Source organism: Marmota monax, unplaced genomic scaffold, assembly GCF_021218885.2.
Source record: "Marmota monax isolate L192 unplaced genomic scaffold, Marmota_monax_Labrador192_F-V1.1 WCK01_AAM20220418_F8-fsc00102, whole genome shotgun sequence".
Taxonomy (NCBI): domain Eukaryota; kingdom Metazoa; phylum Chordata; class Mammalia; order Rodentia; family Sciuridae; genus Marmota; species Marmota monax.
The window spans coordinates 6,100,707-6,122,877 of record NW_026692494.1 but is presented as its reverse complement, the minus strand read 5'-3'; the positions used below and the strand labels follow the sequence as shown (position 1 = coordinate 6,122,877).

Sequence of the window (22,171 nt, the reverse complement as noted above, 5' to 3'; positions counted from 1 at the left end):
ACTGTCCTCTGATATTCCTTCTCCTCTTCTCCGGAGAAAGACAGCCCTATTCACATGTGGCCCTACAGATAGACAACCCTCTCAACCACCTGTCTCCAGGAAAAGCTGTGTGGATGTTTGACCCCCAGGTGTGGGGCAGGAGGGACCTTCCCAGATTTCTTTGAAGCCCCAGGCAGTGGGCAGAATGAGTCCAATCCCTGGAGACTGCATACATCCCATTACATGGCAAAAGGGCCTCTGCAGAGGCAATTAAGGTCAGGGACCTTAAGATGGGAAGGTTGTCCCGGTGTACCCAAACCATGGGAGACTACTCAGTAATGAAAAGGAACCAACAGGCTAGGACTGCGAGGGATGTTATCTCAATCTGCTTGTGTTACTGAAACAAAACACCTAAGACTGGGTAATTTACAGAAGAAAAAATTATTTTCTCACAGTTCTGGAGGCTGGGAAGTCCAAACAATGGGATAATTATATGCCAACATTTCAGGGGTTAACACTGCATTAAACAAGTTAATACTCATGTTGAGCCAGCATGAAGCACTTAAATGTCAGTATTTTATGAGATGTCTTCTCCACCAGGCTGTGAGCTCCCCAAGTACTGTCTTCCTCACTACTGCATGTCTAGCCCCTGTCACCAGGCACCATCGTTCGAATGCTGTTTAAAGACTTGCGGCTGCACTGAAGGGTCTTGTAAAGCAGCACCGGTGATGGGCAGCACTGCTGAGAATACACTTTCATGGGCTCCGTCCTGCCTGCCAGTCAGACACAGCCTAAATTAAAACTCTACTCTTCCCTGGAAACAGCCAAGACACACTGCTCCCGTTGCTTCCGTTGTCCTGCAAAGAGCTCTACAGCACATTCAGGTAGCTGATCCTCTGTTGTTGGAAATCTTTTCCGGGATGTAAGCAATGCTGCAGGAAGTGTCCCTGCAGGAACATCTCGGGGTGCAACTGACCGTGTGCTCAAGGTAAACCCCTGGAGTGGGGACTTCAGGGTCCCAGGGTCTGCATTTAGTGAAGGCATTTGACAGATGTCCAGGTGCAGAAACTCCCATGCCCAGCTGCCCGCACTCCACAGCCCGTCTCACTGCACAAGGCCACTCCTCTCATCTTTGTTAACCTGATGAGGGGTGAAAAATGTATTAAGTGTGTACTGAACCATGAACGAAATCAAAGATTAAAACCTACGTGCAAACCCACTCCTAGCAAGATGGTCTGAGCCAGAAGTGCAAGTGTATTTTCAAAAACGATTGAGGTGGAACATCAAAATGACCTCTGAGCTGAGACTCGACCCCTGCTCTGATTCATCCAAGGCCCTAATTAGGCAGGAAAGGGTTGGCTGTCCCGCCACCTTGTTAACACTGATCTACATCGCCAGCTTTCACGGCCTGTGTGTCCCCACTTGAGCCTTACAGATAGATGTCCAATTACAGGTCCTCCTTTGTCGCCAGCCCTGTGGGAAACTCAGAAAACCGGAGGGAGGATGGCCACTTGGTGTCACTTTGCATTTCTGGAACCCAAAGAGACCCAAACCGAAATAGTGCCAGGGACCTGGCCAGCAAGAAGCTGCGGTGAACTAGCTCTCACCACTTCAGTGTGTGCCAAGTACCGGGTGATGGTTACTCACCCTCACCAGCACACGGGGGCTGTGAGTTGCCTGGGGCCCCAGCTGGGTCAGACCGCCTGGAAAGGAGATCCAGGGAGACCTGCAGCAACGCCTTGACCTCTCCATCCCTCGTCTCTCTTTAGACCCTAGTGACCTGGGCACAACTTGGGAGCCAGGCACACCTGGAGCACTGGCCACACTAGCAGACCAAAGGCCGGGGGCAGGACCTGGCCAGGGCTCCCCAGAGGGTCAGCGCCTGGACCCTGGTCCCTGTGGCACAGGCCCAGGTGGAGCGCCTGGGCCTGCAGGACCCTCTGCGTGGCCAGATGGCCCTGTCGCCAGCAGTGGACGTCACTCAACTTCCCCCACGGCTGGCTGGGGGCCCAGTCGTGGGCACAGGCGGGTGTGCTGGCTTTGGGGTGTGGACCGGATTGGCTGGGCAGCACTCCGAACTGGAAGGTTCTGTCGGGATCATCGCGAGCGCGGCGGTGACCCGTCCGTCTTCTCGCAGGGACCTGGGGTCGGCGACCGCGGCCTGACCGAACACAAAGGCACGCGACGCGGGAAGGCGGGCGCCGGGGGCAGCGACCCGAGGGGCGCCCGAAGACGACCTACGCATGCGCGACGGCGTGGGCGTGGCCTGCGCCGGGCCGCTGGGCTGGTGCGGGGGCGGGTTGGGGAGGCGGCGTCGGCGTCCCATTGGACAGCGGCGGACCTGGGGCGGGGCTTGGCTCAGCCTCGAGGCAGGCTCCGCCTCCAGCCCGCGGGGAGCTGCGCGGCGGCGGAGGCGGTGAGCGCGGGGGCGCGGGCGGCGGCGGTTGGCGGGCGGGCCTTCCGCCGTTGGGGCCGCCGTGGCCTCCTCGCCTGGGCTGGGGCGCCCGGTGAGCGCGGCCCGCTGCGCCTCTCGGGTCGGCCGGGCGGGGCTGAGGCGGCGCGGCCCAGGCGGGCCTGGGGTAGGGGCGGCCGGGCCCGGAGGTTCGTCCGCGGCGTGCGCCCGGCGCTTGCGGCCCGAGGCCCCTCCGGTGCCGGGGCCGGGTCTCTGCTGCCTGCACCCCACCTTTCCCTGAGCCTTGGCCTCTCCTGCCGGTACCGCCTCCTCTCTGCCTGCGCCCCACCCTCCCTCTCCTTCCCGAGCCGGTCACTGCTGCCTACGCCCCCGCCGGCCTGCAGGCCGTGCGCGCAGCGAGCCCCCTTCCTGCTGCCCCTAGACCCTGCTGCCCGAACCGCCATCCCTCCCCCTGAGCCCTGCTCCTGCTGCTTCCTGAGTCTCCCCTCTGCCACGAAACCCCTTCCTCTGAGTCTGTGACCCCCTGCTGCCTGAGCCTTCTTCTCTGCTGGGTCCCCTCCTTTCCTCACTGATACGAACCCCCTCTTCTGCTTCCTGAAACCCCTTTCTGTCCTGCTTGAACATCTGCTGTGAACACCCTTCCTGCTTGGACCCCCTCCCCTAGTGACCCCTTTTTTCTGCCAGAGGCCCCCCCTGTAAAATAGCACCCCCCCAAAAAAAAACCAAAACAAAACAACTTTGCATTTCTTGTCAACAGCCAAGGCATCTCATCTCTTCCGTGGGTGGAGGGAACGGTCTGCAGCTGTCCCCGTCCTTTTGGGGATACAGCAGCTGAAAGAACATTCATTCTCTCTGGATTTTGTGTGCTGTGGTCAACTGTTAGCTCCCATACCCAGGCAGGGCCTTACGCATTTATTGCCTAAACCGTCCCTTGTGTGGAGGTCACAGGCTGGCCTTCAGTGTAGAGATGATTTATTGAGAAGTTTTTTCAAAATGTATGGGAAGAACTGCTGGGAGGGAATCTGCTGTATTTTATTTATGAAAAAAACCAAAAATACAGGCACCTGCCTGGTGACTGAAGCCAGTTTGTCGGTTTGCTCGGTGCCTGGTTAGGGAACCGAGTGGTCTAGTGGAAGATAAGCTGAGCTAACCTGTGCCCTTGAGGATGGTGTCTGCATGAAAATTGCCAGCAAATGCCTTTATAAACCACCCTGCAAATTCTGTTGCAGGGCACGTGGGCATCAGACCTTGAAGCACTTTGTGCCAAATCGTTACCACTAACCACATGAGCCTAAATCATGACGGATGCCAAGTACGTCCTCTGCAGATGGGAAAGGCGATTGTGGCCTGCAAAGGTGACAGCAGTTACTCTATAATTGCAGGAATTGGAAATGACTTTCAGGTGACAAGTAAAATCTTCATCAGGCACCAATACCTAGGAGTGCTTCCGTGAAATAATTGAACCTGAACAGTTGGCGCCTGGGTCTGTTGGCACGGATTCTCGTTCCCCATATAATGGGGTTTTGATCTAATGCTTACAAGGGTCTACTTCCAGAAGTGTCATTTATTCACACACACACAAAGGAAAGAAAAAGGAAAACAACAGCTTTAAACATGCATATAGGGCTCTGACTCGGAATTCCTGGCAAGAGGCTCGTGGTGGTAATGTGCGGGGTGGTGTTTGGGGTGCCTTCCTGCCGCAGCATGAAAGGCACTGTGGATGGGAGCCTGAATCTTGGGCTGGGAAGCCCACTGGTCTCTTTGTCTGAATTAGAGGAAATTGGACTGGCATTTGAAATCTTTGGTTGCATATGTGAGAAGTACTTGGTTTCTTTGTAACCCTGTTACCTCTGTGTCTCATTTTGTCTTAATAACCAGGATTGTTATTTTTTTCAAACATAGGTTTTGGCCAGAACTGAGACTTCAACAAAAAATAAGAGAAAAAAGGAATTCTTTCTAGATGTTCAAATACTCTCTCTAGAGGAAAAGTTAAGTGTTGTATGTTTTAAGTCTTTTCTGTGTGGGCTTTCCGATCCCCTACCTGACAGTGAAGTCCGCTCTTGAGAGCTCATGAACTCCTCCCTCAGTCAGTATTAACCTCGTGAAGGAGTGTTCCTAATAACCTTGGAGGACAACTGGTTTTATTATATGCCTGTTTGGAAGCTTAAGTCTAAATGAGACCATGTGTGCCATTTAGAAAGAGATGGCACAAAACTTGCGAGAACGTGAGCAATGTGCAGGGTCAGCTCTCCTGGGGGGGTCCACACGGGTATTTCTTTCCCACAGATCAGTGGGTCTTGTTGCAGACTCCAGAATTTTGAAACGTTTGGGTTTTGAACTTGTCACACCAATAGGAAACTTATTTTTCTGCATTGGAAAAAGCAAATAAACGGTTGTGGGGCAGTGTGTTGCTTGTTCTGCTCTTGGTTACCTGCGGGTAAAGCAGTGTGGACCACCTTCAGGGCGATGGCAGAGTCCGAGAGTCCTCTTCCTCTTCTCTGGGGAGGCCTCCCTGCCCTCTCCTTCCTGTGTCTGCAGAGCTGCCTCCTGAGCCTGCCTGGCCCCTAGCTCGCTCTCCCTTCTGCTGGGCAGTAATTGAATACTCTGACTTACAAGGAAAGCACATCCTTTTAAACTGAAGCGCGCCTGCTGGGCTGTAAACAGCTGTCAGTGACATAACCTACTCTGAAAACCTAACAAAGGAGTTATTTGTGCAGTTGAAAGTAGGATTTGCCTCATAAAAGTCACAATTTGAATTCATTTTTACTCTTAACTCCAGCCAACCTTTCTATCTTAAAAGAGGGGGGGGGAAGCAAAAAAAACAAAACCCATCCACCAGGGTCCTCGCTGCCTCTAACCTCAGGCAGAGGAATTCCTAGTTGGCTGTTACTATTGGTGTAAGTGGGAGGTTGAGGAGGAAAATGAATTTAATTCTTTTTGTCATCTGAAGAGAAGCATGTTTGAAAATGTCTTTGTGGCCTTGGCTGGTAGCGTGTAGCCGTCCCTTCTGTCTCTGCAGAATTCAGGTGAAGAGCACGGAAGTGGAAGCCCTAGAGAAGTCTCAGATTGAGAACATTGCCTCTTTCTTAGGTAAGCGCACATTTCAAGGGATGGTCAGCCTTAGTAAATGAGAGCATTTGGAGGACGCGGAGACCACTTGGAATAAAAGCTCACCCGGGCCCTGTTCTCACAAGGCGGAGTGTGAATGAAGGAGGGGAAACGTGGATCTGCTTTCTTAAACCTTTTCAGAATTTAACCCTAGGATCAGTTCTGTTCTTTCTTGTGTGTGATTTTTTTTTTTTTTTAAACAAGTTGTGGTGCTGGGTTGGAACCAGAGCTTGGCACAAGCCAGGTGAATGCACTGCTTCTGAGCCTCACCTGGCCTGGAGTCTTGTTCTTGACCCAGCTCAAGGCCCTCTCCATACAATGAGGTCTCCAGAGCTCAAGGACATAGTGGGCTTACTCCCACGAGGGGAGGGTCTTTTTCTTTGCCCATCTCATGACTGTGAGATGACTAAGTTACCACCTTGTCTGGTTTCAGCCTGGGTCTTGAAAAGTGGTCATTTGTGTGCTTAGAAATCTAGGACAGAGTCCAGGGGAGGAAGCGTGGGCTGGCCTTCTCTACAGAGCCTCTGCAGCGTGGTGAGGCAGGCCGAGGCAGGAGTGGACGGGGGCTCTGCCCCTGCTCTTTCAGCATGAGCCTTTCGTGGCTGGGAAAGACTGCCTGAGCCTGGTGGAGCCGGGACCTGTCGGCACATAGCTCGGGAGCATTGGCCTCTGTGCTCACCGAGTCACAGATCCACAAAAAATTTTTTCTCTATCTAGAAATGCCAGTATTTAACCCAGTGGCAAAAGGTGGTTTTGTGAAAAGATTGACCAGAATCCTTCCCATGGTGTTTGTGAAATAAGGCCTGGTTTCCTGGACAGCTGCTGTCACTGGAGCAGGGTGTGTGCCTGCCTGCCCCAAAATGCTGACCATGTCCTTGGGTGGCATCCTGATGGCTGGTTCAAGCTGTGTTGCAGGGCAGGTTACTTGGGGGTGCTTTTAATATTAAACAGGGAGGGCTGGGGATGTGGCTCAAGCGGTAGCGCGTTCGCCTGGCGTGCGTGCTCCCCAGGTTTGATCCTCAGCACCACATACAAACAATGATGTTGTGTCTGCCGAGAACTAAAAAATAAATATTCTCTCTCTCTCTCTCTCTCTAAAAAAAAAAATAAAATAAACGGGCAAAATGTGGTTTTGATTGAGGCATTACACCTGCTGAGCTGCGGCATTGCCTCCCTCATCCTGTTCAAATAGCAGCGCTGGGTCTGTATGTTGGAATGAATAAGTAAAACCGTTGCCCGGGAGGATGGGCTAGAGTCGAAGGGCCCTCGGATAGCTTTCCTGGCTTTGAAATGCCCTTGTGAAGAAGTGAGGGAAATTTGGGGCTGGGTTTGGGGCTCAGTGGTAGAGCACTCACTAGCACGGGGAAGGCACTGGGTTAGACCCTCAGCACCACACAAAGGTAAATAAGGTATTGTGTCTATCTACAGCTAAAAAAAAAAAAAAAAAAAAAAAGTGAGGGACATTTACCAGCCCACAATGAGCTTTCAGAGGGCTTTCTCACTGCCCCTCGCCCCACCCAAGAGTAGCTGCCAGCGATTTCTTTCTTTAGTTGGCATTGGTTTTTTATTGACCCTGATTGAATTTGAAATTGTATGGTTGAGAGGATTTGCAAAACATTTGAATACATTTTGCTCACAGTATTGTTGTGTAACTTGGAAGAATTTATCTTGGTAGCGAATCAGGTTGAGGTCAGTGAATTTTTCTTTTCTTTTTTTTCTTTTTCCTTTTTTAAAGATTGCAGCCCTGAATGAATAGCTGTCTTATAGCTTTGTCCCTTTTTCAGGGAATCGCCTGCTCTTGCCTCATTTAGGGCGAGTGCTAGCGACCACGGTGACTGTGGATGTGTGGCCGTGGCAGCCCCTGGGCACCTGAGCGTGACAGGTGCTCTCTCTTGCCCCTGCAGCCTCACAGGAGGAGGTTCCTGCTGCACCCCTGGAGGAGCTGACCTACAGACGGTCCCTGCGGGTGGCTCTGGATGTTCTGAATGAGAGAGACCGCATCTGTCAAGAAGGCCCTTCCCGGAGAGAGCAGCTGCCCACGGACGTGGCTTCCCTGCCCCGTGATATTCTCTCTCCATCTTTTCTGCCTGAGAGGAGGTGGGAATATGCACAACATGACTTGTCAGGTTTGTTCACTTGTGAAACGGCCCCCAACTGCACAATGGGCCACAAGAAGGAGCTCAGGAAAAGTGAAAACCCAAGAGCCCAGTCGGTCAGTCCAGCCAGCGATGGTTGTCAGGATGGTAGTAGGTCAAGGAACCACCGAAGCAGTCGAACGCGGGCAAGTAAAAGAAGAAGGAATTCAGCCCCGAAGTCCACCTGGTGCCAGGGGGTGCCTGCACTTCCAGGGGCAGGGCTGGAAGAGGAAAGCCAGGGAGAGCCTGGCCGCTGGATGGCCCTGTCCTCACCTTCTCGAGCCAGGGAGGATGATCTGTGTGCCAGGGCTGAAGGACGTGATCCAGGCTTGCCATCAGGCAGCCTCACAGTGCCCCCAGCCCAGGAGGGGGCAGGAGGACGCCTGATGAAGAGGCTGTGCCTAGATGGAGGCCGGAGGCTGCAGACTGCACAGCTGGAGCCAGCGGCCTCAGGGGCAGCGCTGCCTCCGTCCAGCACTCCTGCAAAGGAAGTGAGACACCCTGGTCTGCAGGCCCATGGCCAGCTGGAGCAAGGTAACCCCCGCTGCTGGCCCTGGGAGGCAGCACTCGGGCTCTGCCAGGATGGAGCAGTTGGCAGGCACTTGGTGTTTCTAACCAGATCTTACTGAGACTGTTACCAAAATAGATTCAGAGCAGAGTTTCTCGTTCCTTTGTGTTTGTCTTCCCACTGAGTTATAATTGCTTTAGATTCTCCCAGATACCATATCTGTACTATTGTTGGGGATGGGAGTAAGTGGGACCTGTGGCCCTGGTGGAGTGTGGCTGAGCAGCTGCGCCACGTGTCAGACACACAGGCCGGGAAGCGTGGTGCCCAAGGCTCTCGGCACCTCTTTATTCTTAACCTTGCAGAGCCAGTTGCCCTCCCATTCGGTGAGACAGGACTCGTCTGGGGAATCGCTGTGTAGACAGCTACATGTAGTTCAGGCCCGTGCTGAGATCCCCATCCCAGCCTCCAGTACCTCACTTGCTTTTGAAATGTCGATTCAGGAACCCTCACTACCACAGGGTCCAGTGTCAGGAGTGAGCTCCCTGCAGACGGCTGCATGGCTCTGGGTCTCCATTCTTACAGCCCACCTCTCACCCTGCAAAGGCTCAGGAGCCAGTTTGTGCCTCGGCACCATTTCCTGAAGTGACCATGCCTGCACCCTGCCTTGTCTCAAGTCAGTTCTCAGGCTGGCAGGGGATAGTGCAGCAGGACAAAAGAAGCAAGTCCCTCTGAGTCCGCTCGGTGCCTGGCAACTTAGCCTGCTGCTGCCTGGAAAGGCATCTCCCTTCCCCTCGTGTTTACTTTTCTTTGAAATGAACCTGAGCTGGGTGTTGTTGGGCAAGGAGCTGCCTAGCTCGCAGGGGCCCTGTGCTGACCCCTGTGCCGAGAGGAGTCGTCATGACAGTCTAACCTCACTATTGGCAGACCCTCCATCTTCTGAAGAGTCCATGGAGTGTGGTTCCATCAATTCCATCCTGGATGCAGATGAGGAGGACGAGGAACCACCGAGGATCCTTCTGTATCACGGTAAGAAACAAGCACAGAGCTTGCTTTTGGGTGTAACAGGACACTCGGAAGAAACTGGGCCATGTTCCGAGACCGCTTCTCACATCTCCCCGAAAGGTCTCTTGCCATTGGATTTTTCTTCTACTAAACCAAGACCTGAGAGGGACCCTGAGAATCGCCTTTTTCTGTGTTCTTAAGAGTAACCAAATGGAGGGGGGGTCTGACAAAGAGGCCTTCGGCCCTCCCTGTCAGCATGGCTCCTGTCTGCTTGAAGCTCTTGTCCTGTTCCTTGTGGGAACCAGGTGGCTGAGTGAGTGGGTGGGTCATATTGCCCTCCTTTGGGTGTAGCCGCATACCGCCTCCTGGGGCACGCCTCTGGCTGTGGTGTGGGGATGTTGGTCCTGGCGGGCAGTGTGTCCAACCCGAGGGAGCAGTGTGCACCCCCAACCTGTTTGCACTGAGGTGAGGTATGTTTTGGTGCCTCTGGACGTGGGGACAGAGGAGCTTAGCAAGAAAAGGATCTGATTTGAACCGGCAACAGGTGGCTTTGCTTCCGGAACCAGCTGGAACCTGCTGCGTCTTAGGTTCCCTGCTGTCCTGCTCCTTTGCTCAGGCTTGTCCGTCACTGCTGGTCTGCAGACATGCTCAAGATGTTCAGACACGCTGCAGGAGGTCTGTGGGGCCTGCCTCGGGACCCTGCAGGCCAGGGCCGGGAGGTCCTGCAGGCGCCCGCTACTGATTGTGCAAGCATGTGTGCACTCATGGGTTCAGGCACTCTTGGTGTGTCACTCTTTTGATATTTATTTATTTATTTTTTTAGTTATTGGCGGACACGACATCTTTCTTTGTATGTGGTGCTGAGGATCGAACCTGTGCCGCATGCATGCCAGGCGAGCGCGCTATCGCTTGAGCCACATCCCCAACCCCTGTCATTCTTTTTTGGAAGGGGTCCAAGAGTAGAGTCCAGGGTGCTTTAGCACTGGGGCACACCCCAGCCCTTTTATTTTTTGAAACAGGGTCTTACTAAGTGGCTCAGGCTAGCCTTGAACTTGTAGTCCTTCTGCCTTGGCCTTCTGGGTTGCTGGGCTCACTGGTGTGCACCACCATGTCCAGCTGTGCAGCTCTTTTTTTGTCCAAACTGCTTAGAGCTTTTTGTCATTAAGTAAGCATAATTGCAACCTTGAATTTTCTGCTTTCCCCCACATGATGCCAACTCAGACTTTCACGTCTCCACGTGATCTTCTGAGTGTTGGTGGCAACTAGCTATCATTTCCTAGGGGTGATGAGAGGTGGATATGGTGCCAAGGCAGAGTGCTTGCCTGACATGCGTAAGGCCCTGGGTTCCAGACCCATTTCTGCAAAATGAAGGAAGGAAGGCAGCCCATGTGTGGAGTGGTGACTCATGTCACCTGAACTGCCAGAGTGCCTGGTGGCCTCCAGCTCCCACAAGCAGGTTTGCTGGCTGGGAGGAGAGAGCTGTGCCTTCCTGGAGGGCCCGTCCCTGCACCTCCGCCAGCCAGAGCCGGGCTGGCCCTGGCCACACAACTCCTGGGGTGCTCCTTTCTCTCGGGAGCTAGCACAGGTCTGTTTTGTTTTGCCTTTTTAAACCTTGTTACTTATTTGTTTATTGGCGGTGCTGAGGATGGATCCCGTTCCTCAGCTGTGTGAGGCCCAACCACTGGGTCTCACCCAGCCCTTGAGTGGGCTTTTGTCCCCCGTTGGTTTGGGTTTTCATGCGTCAGACTCTTGGCGGGGCGTGGTGTGCGTCCCTGACCCCAAAGTCTCTGGGAAGCTGATGAGTGCCTCGTTTGGGTGGGGAGCTGTCGCCTCCTGACCTCTTACCCCCAGCCTGGTTTCTGCCAAGCGGGCCCTGGTGTGTGCCGTGAGCTGCGGCAGCAGCCTTCTGGCCGTTGCCAGTCTGTGTGCCACGGTGGTGCTCCTGGCCCTGGTACTCTCACGTTTCTAATTGTTCACTCATTTTGGGAATTTCTTGGGATGGGGTAGCCAATGTAGTTGGGTTTTGTTCATAAACAGCGTTTTAGTTATCTCATGATTTAAATCTTCTCCCCATTTTAAGACCTTGGTTTCTCAGGTAGGCGCCTTGAAAATAACGTTCTCCCGTGTACCTCCCTGTGGGCCATTGGCCCCATTCCTGCTTTGTGCCACGGGCTGTATTTTGTGGTCCTGGGGCTGGGATGGAGCTGCACCCAGCCTGAACCACTGCTTTAGGGAAAAGTTCTCTTTTTGTTGTCGTTACCGGGGATTGAACTCGGGGACACTCGACCGCCGAGCCACATCCCCAGCCCGTTTTTGTTTTTTATTTAGAGACAGAGTCTCACTGAGTTGCTTAGGGCCTTGCTAAGTTGCTGAGGCTGCCTTTGACCTCACAATCTCCTGCCTTAGCCTCCTGAAGCACTGGGATTACAGGCATGTGCCACCATGCCTGGAGGGAAAAAGGTCTCAGTGTAGGAGACCTTAGGTTTACAGAAATTGCAAACACAGGACAGAACCCCCACTTGCCCCTGCTGCTGGTGCCTTCCCTGACCACAGTGTCTCTCCACTCTGAAGCATGGGCGTGTGTTGCATGGTTCGTGGTGGTTCCTTGTGCCTGCGTTCACCTTGCCGGGCCCCTGGCACAGTTGGGTGGCATTGAGATGGCGGGTGCACGCTGGCGGCTGGGTCTCTGGAGTTGCTGCTCTGGCCGCTCCATCTGCCTGACTCTCTGTTTTTTCTTTTTTCTAGAACCAAGTTCATTTGAAGTAGGAATGCTTGTCTGGCTTAAATACCAAAAGTACCCCTTCTGGCCAGCGGTGGTAAGCACGACGCTGCCCCTTGTTGGCAGCTAGGCCTGCGTCCTGGGCGTGCAGCCCTTGACCTGGTTCTGCTGCTGGGGAACACCAGTGGGTTTTGAGAAGCTGGAGGTGCCTTTGCCTAATGGAAGGGACTAGTTATTTTGGCACAATTTAGTGCGGTTCATGGGTCAAAGTTGTATCAAGCAGAATTAGAAAAACCTTCTCAAAGAAAGCGCTAGTAGAGCCGGGGTGGTGGCTCAGTGGTAGAGTGCCCGCCTAGCATGTGTGAGATACTGCATTCGATCCTCAGCACCACAAACATAAGATATTGTATTCACCTACGACTAAAAAACAGATGTTAAAAAAAAAAATGGAGCGCTAGTGCTGGCCCTAGTGTGTCACTTTGAGCCTGTCCCCATTAAAGTGCGGGGGTCAGGTTTCAGCTGGGGCCTTCACAGTGTGGGGGGTGTTTGCAGTAATGTGACTCCAAGTGGCCTGGGCGCCGCCCCTGCCTTCTCCCGCCCTGGCTTGGTGCTCATGGGCCCTATATGAGTTCTGACTATGTAGCTGTAGTTGTTCAATTTTGTTTTCTTTTTCTTTTCAAATACTTGTGTGGTCCTGGGGATGAAAGCCAGGGCCTTGGGTGCGTTAGGCAAGCACTCTGCCACCCAGCCACACCCCAGCCCTGGCTGTTTCTTATCAAGAGACAGCAGTGTTTGACTCACAAGGTGTTTGCTCTGCTGTTTTAATGGCTGTGAGCTCACCCTTGCCAGCAAGACCACCCTGCGCACGGCTGACTGTGGTCACAGGAAAACAGTCGCAGTCTGAGCAGTGTTTGCTAGGTGAAATAGGGCCTGAGTGAAGGCAGAGACTCGGGGGTGGGGGGCCTCAACCCCTTGCCCTGCTGTGCAGGGCATGTGGGGGTCCTCCTCCCTCCAGGCCCTGCCCCCACACCTCCTGGCACCTCCTGGGCCCTACTGGGCTGACTGGTCGCTGGCAGGAGAGCTTCTGGGCACAAGGGCAGGCAGCCATGGCCTTGTTTTCGGGTCTCTTGGAGATCCTAGGGTGGTTTGGGTCAGGTCCACATGGCGGTTCCTCTGCTGTCCTGGGCTGGCTCCTAGCCTCTCTGAGCTGCCTTTGCTTGTCCCGAGAGTGAGGACGGGAACCTGTGAGCTAGTGGGAGAGCCACCCAATGCTCCTCTGGGGGGCTGCAGTGGTGGGTGCAGGTGCTCTCAGAATCCCAAGCGGAAGACCACCCAGCCCGCCTCAGAGGGGACACGGTGGAGAGCAGTGGTGTGGCTGCCTTCTTGGCCTCTGTCTGGGCCTGTGCTGGCTCTCCCCACCTGGTGGCACCGCTCACAGGCAGTGTTGGAGCCACCACTTCTTGTCTGTTCCTGACGCTGTCTCCTTGGCTTTGCCCACAGGTCAAAAGCATCAGGCGGAGAGATAAGAAGGCGAGCGTGCTCTTCATCGAAGGGGACATGAACCCGAAAGGCAGAGGGTAAGGCTGCTGTTCTTGGCTGTCTGAGTGGTCAGGAGGCGTGCTGGCGGCCCTCAGGGGGAAGGATGGCCAGGGCCCAGGCAGGATGCAAGAAGGAGCATGGAGGCTGTAATGGAAGAAATGGTTTTCAGAACTTCCCCTGCCAGCTGTGAAAGGCGGCTTGAGTGACAGGGCCCACCTGCCCAGACCGGTCAGAGCTTGCCTTGTGCAGACAGCATCTTGCCTCCACCCAGACCTTGCTGGCTGCCTGAGGCGGGTCCCTTGGCCTTTCCCTCCCTGCCGGATCCTCAGTTGTGAGCCAACAGCACAAGAGCATGGGATCTGCCCTCCACTGGTGCTCAGAAGCCTCACGCTCCTCCGGTGGCACTCTGGGGCTCCTGGGTCCTCCAAGTCCCTTTTGGGGTCTGCTCTGGAGCACAGGGCATCAGTGGTGTCCCGTCCCTTGGGCCTAGCTCTGCGCTATCATGGGCAGCTGGAAGAGCAGTCACTGGTGGGGCTGAGGCCTGAGGAAGCTGGGGGCGGTAGTTCCTGAGGTGCTGGCTGCCGTGCTGACCGTCCCTCTCCCCGTCCAGCATCACCGTGCCCCTTAGGAGACTGAAGCACTTCGACTGTGAGGAGAAGCAGGCACTGCTGGTGAGGGGCGTGTCGCCTGCTTGCTTCCTGAGGGTGGTTCTGTGGCTGATCAGCGTGGCCTTTGTGGCTTTGGGGTCCCTGGCTCCTGTGTGTGTGTCTGCCACCTGGGTTGGGAGCAGGGCTTAGAGCCCTGGGTTCCTGGGACCCCATGCCTTGCCCCTCCCTGAGCTTTGCTGTCACGGCTGGGCCACCTGGAAACCTCACCCTGCATGTCCTGTGCACTGTGCCTTGGCTGTGAGGGGTTGAGGGCCTGGGCTGTGTCCTGGTCACCTGCCTGGGCGCTTCTTCTTTTCCCTTTTTCTATTCATGCTGGGACTGGAACCCAGGGCCTCCTGTGTGCTAGGCATGCGCTAGCCACTGAGTCCCCATTTCCTTTTCCTGATTTCCAATCCTTTAGAAGGTGGGCACTGCACCCCCTGCCCGAGCCTGGCTTTCTTGGGAGTCGGCAGCCCCAGGTGGTGAGCCCGCCTCCCTGCAGTGTGGAAACCACGCCCTGTCCAACACCTGGAATGCTGGTGGGCAGGTGCTCTTGGCAGAGGGTGGGCTGGCACCAGGGGCCACGTTGAGCCCTCTGGCCTCCCAAGAGAGAAACCCAGGCCCAGCAGGTCAGGGCCTGGGCCGCCTGCATTCAGAAGTGTCGGTTCCGCTCTTGGGAGTCAGAGCGGCCTCCCTGGAGGAGTGCAGGGCACTCAGGAGGGCGGTGGGGGATCTTCTTACCTTCATCCCTGGAGCACACAGGAATTGTTTCTCCAACTGGAGTCCTGGTCATGGGTCAGTGGAGGCCTGGGCCCTTGGTGAGCAGCGCCACCTACGTCCTTTGCTCTGAGGAGAGTGGGTTTGGTGCCCCGTGTGGGTGGGTGGCAGGGAATGCTCATGGGCCATTTAAGTGGGTGGGGCTGGTGTGACCCTGAGTAGAGGGGGCTTCGTGCTTCAGGCCGAGAAGTGTCAAGAGGCATGGCTCCTGAAGAGCAGTTTGGGGCAGCGCTTTGTGAGGCAGGTATTGGGGGCTCCCCAGGGGCCAGAGACTGCAGGTCCTCCACCTCCAACCTTAGGACATGCGGGTGGTACTCCTCCGTGGCTCTGGAGTCTTCTGTGGGCTGTCATGTGACCACCTGGCTTTGTGGGGCCTGTGGAGCTGCAGCTGCCTGCTCTCTATGACCCCTGCTGCTTGGCTGTCACCAGGAGTGTCTCCTGCTGCCCTGGAGGTGGCATGCAGGGCAGGCAGATCACGGGCTGGTCCAGGGCACCCATCCTCCTGGGTGTGTTGGGGCCACTCTCACAGAAGGCATTGGTCTTGCATCCCACGAGGACCCTGAGGCCTGGTGAGACCTGGCACTGGTGGCTGACATCCCTCCCTCCTGGGGGGCAGCACGTCCTCCAGCAGTCCTGCTGGTTCTGAGCAGTGTGTGGGCGGGCACACACACAGACGTCCGACGACATTGGTGGGCACTGCAGGTGGCTGTCCACCTCCACTCCTGAGCACTGGCCCAAGACCTGGGCCCCTTAGTGAATGAGGAGACAGGCTCCAAGGGACTATGGGCTGCCCAGGGCTGCCGGGCAGGTGCAAGGCTCTGCGGCATGTCCTCTGGACAGAAGGGATGTGTGAGGTGGTCCTGTTGCCCTGCTAACATAACACCCTGCCGTCCGGGTCTCGCAGGACAAAGCCAAAGAGGACTTCGACCGGGATATTGGCTCCTGCGTCTCCCTCATCACCGACTACCGGGTACGGTTAGGTATGTGGGGCCACAGCCTGGAAGTGCCCACTGTGGGCAGAGCAGAGGGCAGGGCTGGCACTGGAACTTAAAACCCTGAGGGCTGGCTTTAGGTCTGGAGGCAGACACGCACTGCTCCTGGTCTGTCCCCCAGCCTGGCTGGGTGCGCCATGTAAGCAGAAGACAAGGTCTCTAGGGGGAGAAGCGGTCTTGGGGCTCCTGCCTGGGGCAGGTCGAGCTGTGGGCTGTTCTGCAGCACCCTCTTGGGTAGGCTGGGGAGGCCCCAGAGGAGGCATGCAGGATGGGATGCCGAAGGTGCTGGGAGGACCCACTCTCACCTTCCCTCTCCCCTGCAGGCTGCGGCTCTTTTGCGGGCTCCTTCCTGGAGTACTATGCTGCTGATATAAGTGAGTCCTGTGGCAGTGTCGAAATGCCAGCTGGCTGGGAGGGCGTGGCTCAGTTGGTGGAGCGCTTGCCCCGCACGTGAGAGCCCTGGGTGCACCCTGGCACCACATGTCACGCACATAAGCTCACACATGCTCCCATACTCACACACACATGTGCTTACACACAGGTGCAGACACTCACATGTGTACACAGTGAAATGGAAACATGGAAGTGGGATATGCTTTTAGCCCAAGGCAAGCTGTGAGAGACCCCCCACCAGATGCACCCATGCTGCCCCTGTCTGCCATGGGGCCTGCGTGGCTATTGGGTTCAGCTCGTCTGTCCTGGTGCCCGTCATCCCACAGACTGCGTCCATACTCTTCCATGGGGGTGGGTACTATGTGTGGCAGGGACTTGGGGAGTGCAGCCCGGGCACTGGAAGGCTGGACAGTGCTTTGCAGACTGTCCTGCATTTCCTTTAGGACAGGAGTAGGGTTTCCATTCTTAATGGTTGCAAAAGGAGTGGAAAGAAGCTGGTTCTCTTTTAGCAGAGCTGCTGGGGGGTGGGGATCTCTTCTCTGCTTGGGTTAAACATGGCTGAAGGGCCCAGTTAAAAGAGGATAACCAGGATCCCGTCAATATGAGGGTCCTCAGGAACCTTAAAACAAAACCGCCGATCAGCCGCTTCCTGGGATCTGGAGGCGCCTGGTCTGCCTCCCAGTCCTGGCCACGGCTCCAGTTTGGCAAGGTCTGTGCTCCCTGGGCTGGGCACACGGCAGTGTGGTCCACCTGTGGCCCTGAAGGAGGCAGAGATCCTGCCCAGGCCCAGGAGGGGCCCCATGACATGTGCTTCTGTTGCAGGCTATCCCGTCCGGAAATCCATCCAGCAGGATATTTTGGGGACCAGGTTCCCTCAGCTGGACAAGGGAGACCTTGAGGAGCCCGTGGAGGGCAGCACTGTGGGGCGCAGGCAGCCCTGCAGGAAGGTGCTGCCTGACCGCTCTCGGGCTGCGCGGGACCGTGCCAACCAGAGGCTGGTGGAGTACATCGTGAAGAGCAGGGGTGCAGAGAGCCACCTGCAGGCCATCCTGAGGAGCAGGCGGCCTTCGAGGTGGCTGAAGACGTTCCTGAGCTCCAGCCAGTACGTGACCTGCGTGGAAACCTACCTGGAGGACGAGGAGCAGCTGGACCTCGTGGTGAAGTACCTGCAGGGCCTCTACCAGCAGATGGACGGTGAGGTGCTGGCGGGAGTCAATGGTGACAGCATCAGGTTCATCCTGGACGTGCTGCTGCCCGAGGTGAGCCCTGGGGGCAGGCCGCATCTGGGATGGGGTGGGAGCAGCCGCTCCTCAGAGGCCCCTGCTAGGCAGGCGTGTGCACTGACTGCGCAGTCCTGACACGCTCCGGTAGCGTGGTGAGGCTGTGTGCCTGTACCCGCAGGAGGTGGGAAGACTGTGTTCACTTGACCCGTAGATACTCAGTTGTGTCCTCTGGAACTGGGTGAGGTCTGGGATGTTTGTGTTTGTCTTGACAGGGAGCGCTCCTGGGACACCCGTCCCAGGGGACGATTCATCCCCCACACACTGGGGATTGAATCCAAGGACGCTGAGGGCTGAGCTGCGTCTTGAGCTCAGCAGGGTCTCGCTGGCCTTTAAGCCTGCAGTCCTGTGGCCTCACTCTGCCTCCCAAATGGCTGGGGTGACAGGCGTGCATGACCGTGCCCTGCCCGTAGGACTTTTAGATGCTATTGTTCTACTTAGAGGAATTAACACTGTGGTCAAGGTCAGACACCCACTGCAGACCTCAGTGGCTCTCCTAGACGTCAGCTCTTTTTTTTTTTAAGTTGTCAACGGATACAATGTCTTCTTTTATTTATGTTTGTGTGATGCTGAGGATGGAACCTAGGGCCTCGCACGTCCAAGCCCAGCTCTCTCCAGCCCCAGCCCCAGCCCCAGCTCTTGTTTTGATGGTTGACTTAACAAATCTCCCGGGGGCACGTGTGGTCTGGGCCTGCCTTTTACTTTTACCGTGTGTGGTGACCCGGCCTCTTGTCTCTGGGCTAGAAGATGCTGTCGCTGACTGGGCTCAGTGCCTCCTGCAGAGACGGCTCGACTTGGGGCTTGCTGGAAGCATGGGCAGTCTGGAGGGGAGGGGTGGGGCAGGTGCCAGGGCTCTCTGCAGCTTTCCCAGCCTGGTGTGGGTTCCGTGGCTGCCCCAGCACTTGCTGCCCGAGTCCAGCTTACTCTGCCCTCTCACAGGCCATCATCTGTGCCATCTCTGCGGTGGACGCGGTGGATTACAAGACGGCTGAAGAAAAGTACATAAAGGGACCTTCACTCAGCTACCGGTAGGCGCCAGGTCCCGCTCCTTGTGCTACACAGCTCCTGGGCCACCTCTTCCTCACAGGCAGCCTGGCAGGGGCACCCAGCCTGTCACTAGATGGAAGACAATCAGCAGGTGGCCCTGGAGTCCCCACCTGAGCCAGACTGCCCAGGGACCTGGGTGCTGCAGGAGGCTCCGGGCTGAGCGAGCGTTCTGGTTGCGCTCCTCCCTGACCTCCTTGGCAGAGCCTGTGTGCGCACGTGCCCCCCCCCCCCCCACTACACACTGCACTCTGCACTCTCCCCACCTGCTCCCACCCCCTGGCTCTTTGAGAAAAGAGATGAAGATGAAGCAGCAGCATGGCCCTGATCAAGATGTCTCCCTCTGGTTGCGATGTCTGGCCACCCTGGGACTTTTGGCTCCGAGAGCCCCTAATCCTCCTCTGGGCCATCTGCCAGGCCTTGCTGGGAGCCAGGCGGGCTGCAGGGCAGTGACAAGCTGAAGGCTCAGTGGAGTCACAGGCAGGGTCTCTGTGCGGGTCTTGCAGGTCTGCCTCCCAGGCCCACTGTCCTGCACCCTGGAGGCGGCTGGAGCTGCAGCTGCTGGGGAGTCGAGGGAAGGAGCCTGGGCTTGGCTGTCGCGAAGGCCCAGAAGCCTCCTAGAGGGGGTTAGGTTGGGTTCTGTTGGCGGGAATTGTGACCCTGGGCAGACAGAATGTGGTTGTCACTGGCTCCTAGCGCCTGGCCCGTTTCAGTCAAAGCAAGTAGAAGTGACAGTCTGGGAGTGAGGCAGGAGCCACAGTGACTCCGCGCCAGCCCAGCTCCTTCTTTGTCCTGCCTGCTTTCTTAGGGCCTTCGTGGTGGTCCAGGCAGGTGGGGCCTCCCTCACTCCCACGGCTCCCTTCTGAGGAGCTTGTGCCCTGCTGTGCCAGTATCAAAAACGCTACAAGCCGCACAGTGGGCACACCTCTCCTCCCAGCAACCTGAAAGGCAGAGGCAGGAGGATGCAAGTCCAGGCCAGCCTCAGCAAAGCCCTGTCTCAAAATAAAATGGTCTGAGGGTGTGGCTCAGCAGTAGAGCACCCCTAGATCGGCTCCCAGTGCCTCAGGGGGAGAAAAGTGTTAAGAGTCCACAGCTGGACTGACCGGGAGCCCCTCAGCTGAGCTGCGTAGAAAGGGACGCCAGTGCCGTGCGGGGGCATCTCGGGTGTCCGGCGAGCAGGGTCCAGGTTTTCCTTTGGCCTCCAGGGTGTTTTCTGCTGAGCGCCCCATCCCAGCACCATCTGCCCCGTGTCTGCATTTCAGTGCTCCTGTCCCATGGCTCTTGTCCTCTGTAGTCCTGTGGTTGAACCCGGGTGCTCCACTGAGCTGCCACAGCCCCTTCTATTCTGCTCTGAGGCGGGTCTTGCAGAGTTGCCAGGCTGGCCTGGACCTCACAGCCTCTCGCCTCAGCCTCCTGCATCGCTGCACAAGGGTGCCCTCACTTGGCTTCAGGGCCCTCTGGGGCTCGCGGTCACCTTCGCGCAGCGGTGTCTCAAGAAGTGCCTGCCATGGCAGCAGTACCCTCTTCCCACCGGAGGTTCTCTCCCGTGCTCCACCGTGCGCTGCAGAAATGTGAAGACCATGTGGCCTGTTAACCCCGCGTTTGCGTTCTGTCCGAGATGCCCTTACTCTTGGCCTGTGAGGGTTGTTGCCTCAGAGGTGTGACTGAGGACACTTGCCACAATGTGTCACCTCGAAGTGTAGTTTATAGCCTGGAATGGTGCTGCCACAGCTGGGTCCCAGCTCCTCAGGAGGCTAAGGCAGGAGGATGGCAAGTTCCAGGCCTAGGCAGCATAGCAAGACCCTGTGTCAAAAAAAGAACTGCAATTTGGTATTTCACAGTTTTTTTTTTTTTTTTTAAGATTATTTTAAAAAATTATGCTGGGCTGGGACTGTAGCTCAGTGGCAGAGCACCCGCCTTGCACGTGTGAAGCACTGGGTTCCATCCTCAGCACCACATAAAAAGTCAGGCTGTCCACCCACAACTACAAAAAAATGTCTTTTAAAAAATTGTGCAGAAAATGTCCCTGGGCTGGGTGTGTAGCTCCGTGGTGGAGTGCAAAGCCCTGGGTTTAATCCCCAGCACTGCCAGAAACGTCCGGCTGCAGCAGGGTGCAGCGGCGCATGCCTACGATCCCCGTGTGATCCCAGAGCCTGGGAGGCCGAGGCCAGGGGACAGCAAGTCCCAGCCTCTGCAGCCTGGCCCCATGTCCAGCTCTTTGAGTGTGTGTGTGTGTGTGTGTGTGTGTGCGTGCATGCAGGCGCACGCACACACAGTGACTGGTTGCCGAAATGATGGACCCTTTTGTTTTCTGAAGGGAAAAAGAAATATTCGATAACCAGCTCCTAGAAGAACGGAACCGGCGCCGCTGAGGATAGTGCCACTGCCAGGGCACTGTGGTCTGCGCGGCCTGGCACGGGGTGGCACGTCTCCCTGCGGTGCACGCCAGTGTTCTGGAGGGTCAGGACCCCGAGTGGGGCGCAGGGTGGGTCCCCCTCGCTGAGGCAGCTCCTTCCCTGGTGTCTGGGGAGGGTGTGTCTCCCTACGGGTGCTGCGAGCAGGCGCGCCCTGTGCTGGGCTGCTCCCGTGCTGTGCTGTGCTGTGCTGTGCTGGTGTGAGTTTGTCGTTTATGTGACATTGCATCCAGTATTAAATGTGTTTTTAAAAGAGGCTTGTGTGATATGGCTCGAGAAGCACCGCGTGTTGGGTCTGGTTCTATTCTGTTCCTCTCCTCCCCTCCCAGCTCTGGCATTTGCTGGGCGGCCCTGGGTGTTGTGCTGGAGAAGCCAGCACCAGAGAGGAGCTGTTCCCACGTGCCACAGCCTGTGTGGGAGGAGGGGCAAGCCCTGGCAGTGGCCACCCCTGAGGTCCTCTGCTTGTGTGCACCCCACAGCAACCTCCAAGAGCTGGGAATGGCTGTCCCCGGGGTCCAGCATGGCCACCACCCCACCTGGTGGCCACTGCAGGAGCGTGCCCTGAGAGGCTGGCTTCTGCAGAGTCCTTCCCGCGTGTGCCCAACAGCCCTGACACACCACACTTCCCCATGCTCAGGTTGACCCTCTGCTGATTCGGGGGTCAGGTGTTTCTCTGGGCTGCTGAGCAGCATCCCGGGCCTCCAGCTCCTCCAGGCCAGATGTGACAGCTCAGGTGTCCCCAGACAGCCTGGGGTTCCTTGGGACATAGCCTTGGACAAACCTTTGGGCTTTAATGACTTCCCATCCACCAGGTCCGCCTCTTCCTCCTCAACCCTGTTTCCAGCCCCTGCACTGTGACCACAGGCCTGCTCCCTGGGCCGGCCACCTGAGGAGCCTTCCCTCAGGCACAGGTGTCAGAGCCAGCCCCGTCCACCTGAGCCCATTCACAGGTTGGCTGCACGTGCAGACCCCACTTGAGTGTCTTGCACGGTGCAAAACAGGTGGCAGCACACTGTGGTGGGGATAACTTCTTCAGGGACCACCTCCTGGGTGGTTCCGGGGCCACTTTTAGGGCTCTGTCATCTGAAGGGGCTCTGAGGTACCCCTTCCACACTCTGGCCCTCTCAGATGCTCCCTTCCTTCCAGCATGGCTGCCTGCTCCCTGCAAGACGACCTGGTGGGGAGGGCAGCACCCGTCCTGGCCGTGGCGGTCACACACCC

General features: G+C 56.5%; 1 protein-coding gene and 1 long non-coding RNA gene across 4 annotated transcripts; one reads left to right on the top strand and one right to left on the bottom strand.

Moving 5' to 3' along the window:
• Positions 1 to 404: 404 nt before the first annotated feature.
• Positions 405 to 2,205, bottom strand: LOC124092228 (uncharacterized). The gene is made up of 2 exons (XR_006851564.1): positions 1,788 to 2,205; positions 405 to 1,119 (listed from the first exon to the last, which is right to left on the bottom strand). It is a non-coding gene; the product is annotated as an uncharacterized LOC124092228 (long non-coding RNA).
• An 89-nt stretch (positions 2,206 to 2,294) lies between these two features.
• Pwwp3a (PWWP domain containing 3A, DNA repair factor) lies at positions 2,295 to 21,206 on the top strand. Of its 3 annotated transcripts, none has more exons than XM_046444338.2 (14): positions 2,295 to 2,395; positions 3,622 to 3,747; positions 4,295 to 4,380; positions 5,412 to 5,482; positions 7,405 to 8,169; positions 9,068 to 9,169; positions 11,891 to 11,961; positions 13,365 to 13,441; positions 14,014 to 14,074; positions 15,732 to 15,807; positions 16,143 to 16,193; positions 17,035 to 17,471; positions 18,432 to 18,520; positions 20,854 to 21,206. In XM_046444338.2, the coding sequence occupies exons 2-14, from the start codon at positions 3,691 to 3,693 to the stop codon at positions 20,906 to 20,908; spliced, it is 1,998 nt and encodes a 665-aa protein (XP_046300294.1). In that variant the 5' UTR covers positions 2,295 to 2,395; positions 3,622 to 3,690; the 3' UTR covers positions 20,909 to 21,206. The 3 variants fall into 3 exon arrangements, with proteins under 3 accessions (XP_046300294.1, XP_046300295.1, XP_046300297.1); XM_046444339.1 differs by lacking the exon at positions 2,295 to 2,395 and adding an exon at positions 2,399 to 2,486; XM_046444341.2 differs by lacking the exon at positions 2,295 to 2,395 and adding an exon at positions 2,591 to 2,691.
• The last annotated feature ends 965 nt before the right edge of the window (positions 21,207 to 22,171 follow it).

Coding starts and splice junctions, on each gene's coding strand:
- Pwwp3a (XM_046444338.2), top strand. CDS start 3,691: ATGACGGATGCCAAGTACGTCCTCTGCAGATGGGAAAGGCGATTGTGG. Junction 4,381..5,411: donor ATACTCTCTCTAGAGGAAAA/GTTAAGTGTTGT, acceptor CTGTCTCTGCAG/AATTCAGGTGAAGAGCACGG. Junction 11,962..13,364: donor ACCCCTTCTGGCCAGCGGTG/GTAAGCACGACG, acceptor CTTTGCCCACAG/GTCAAAAGCATCAGGCGGAG.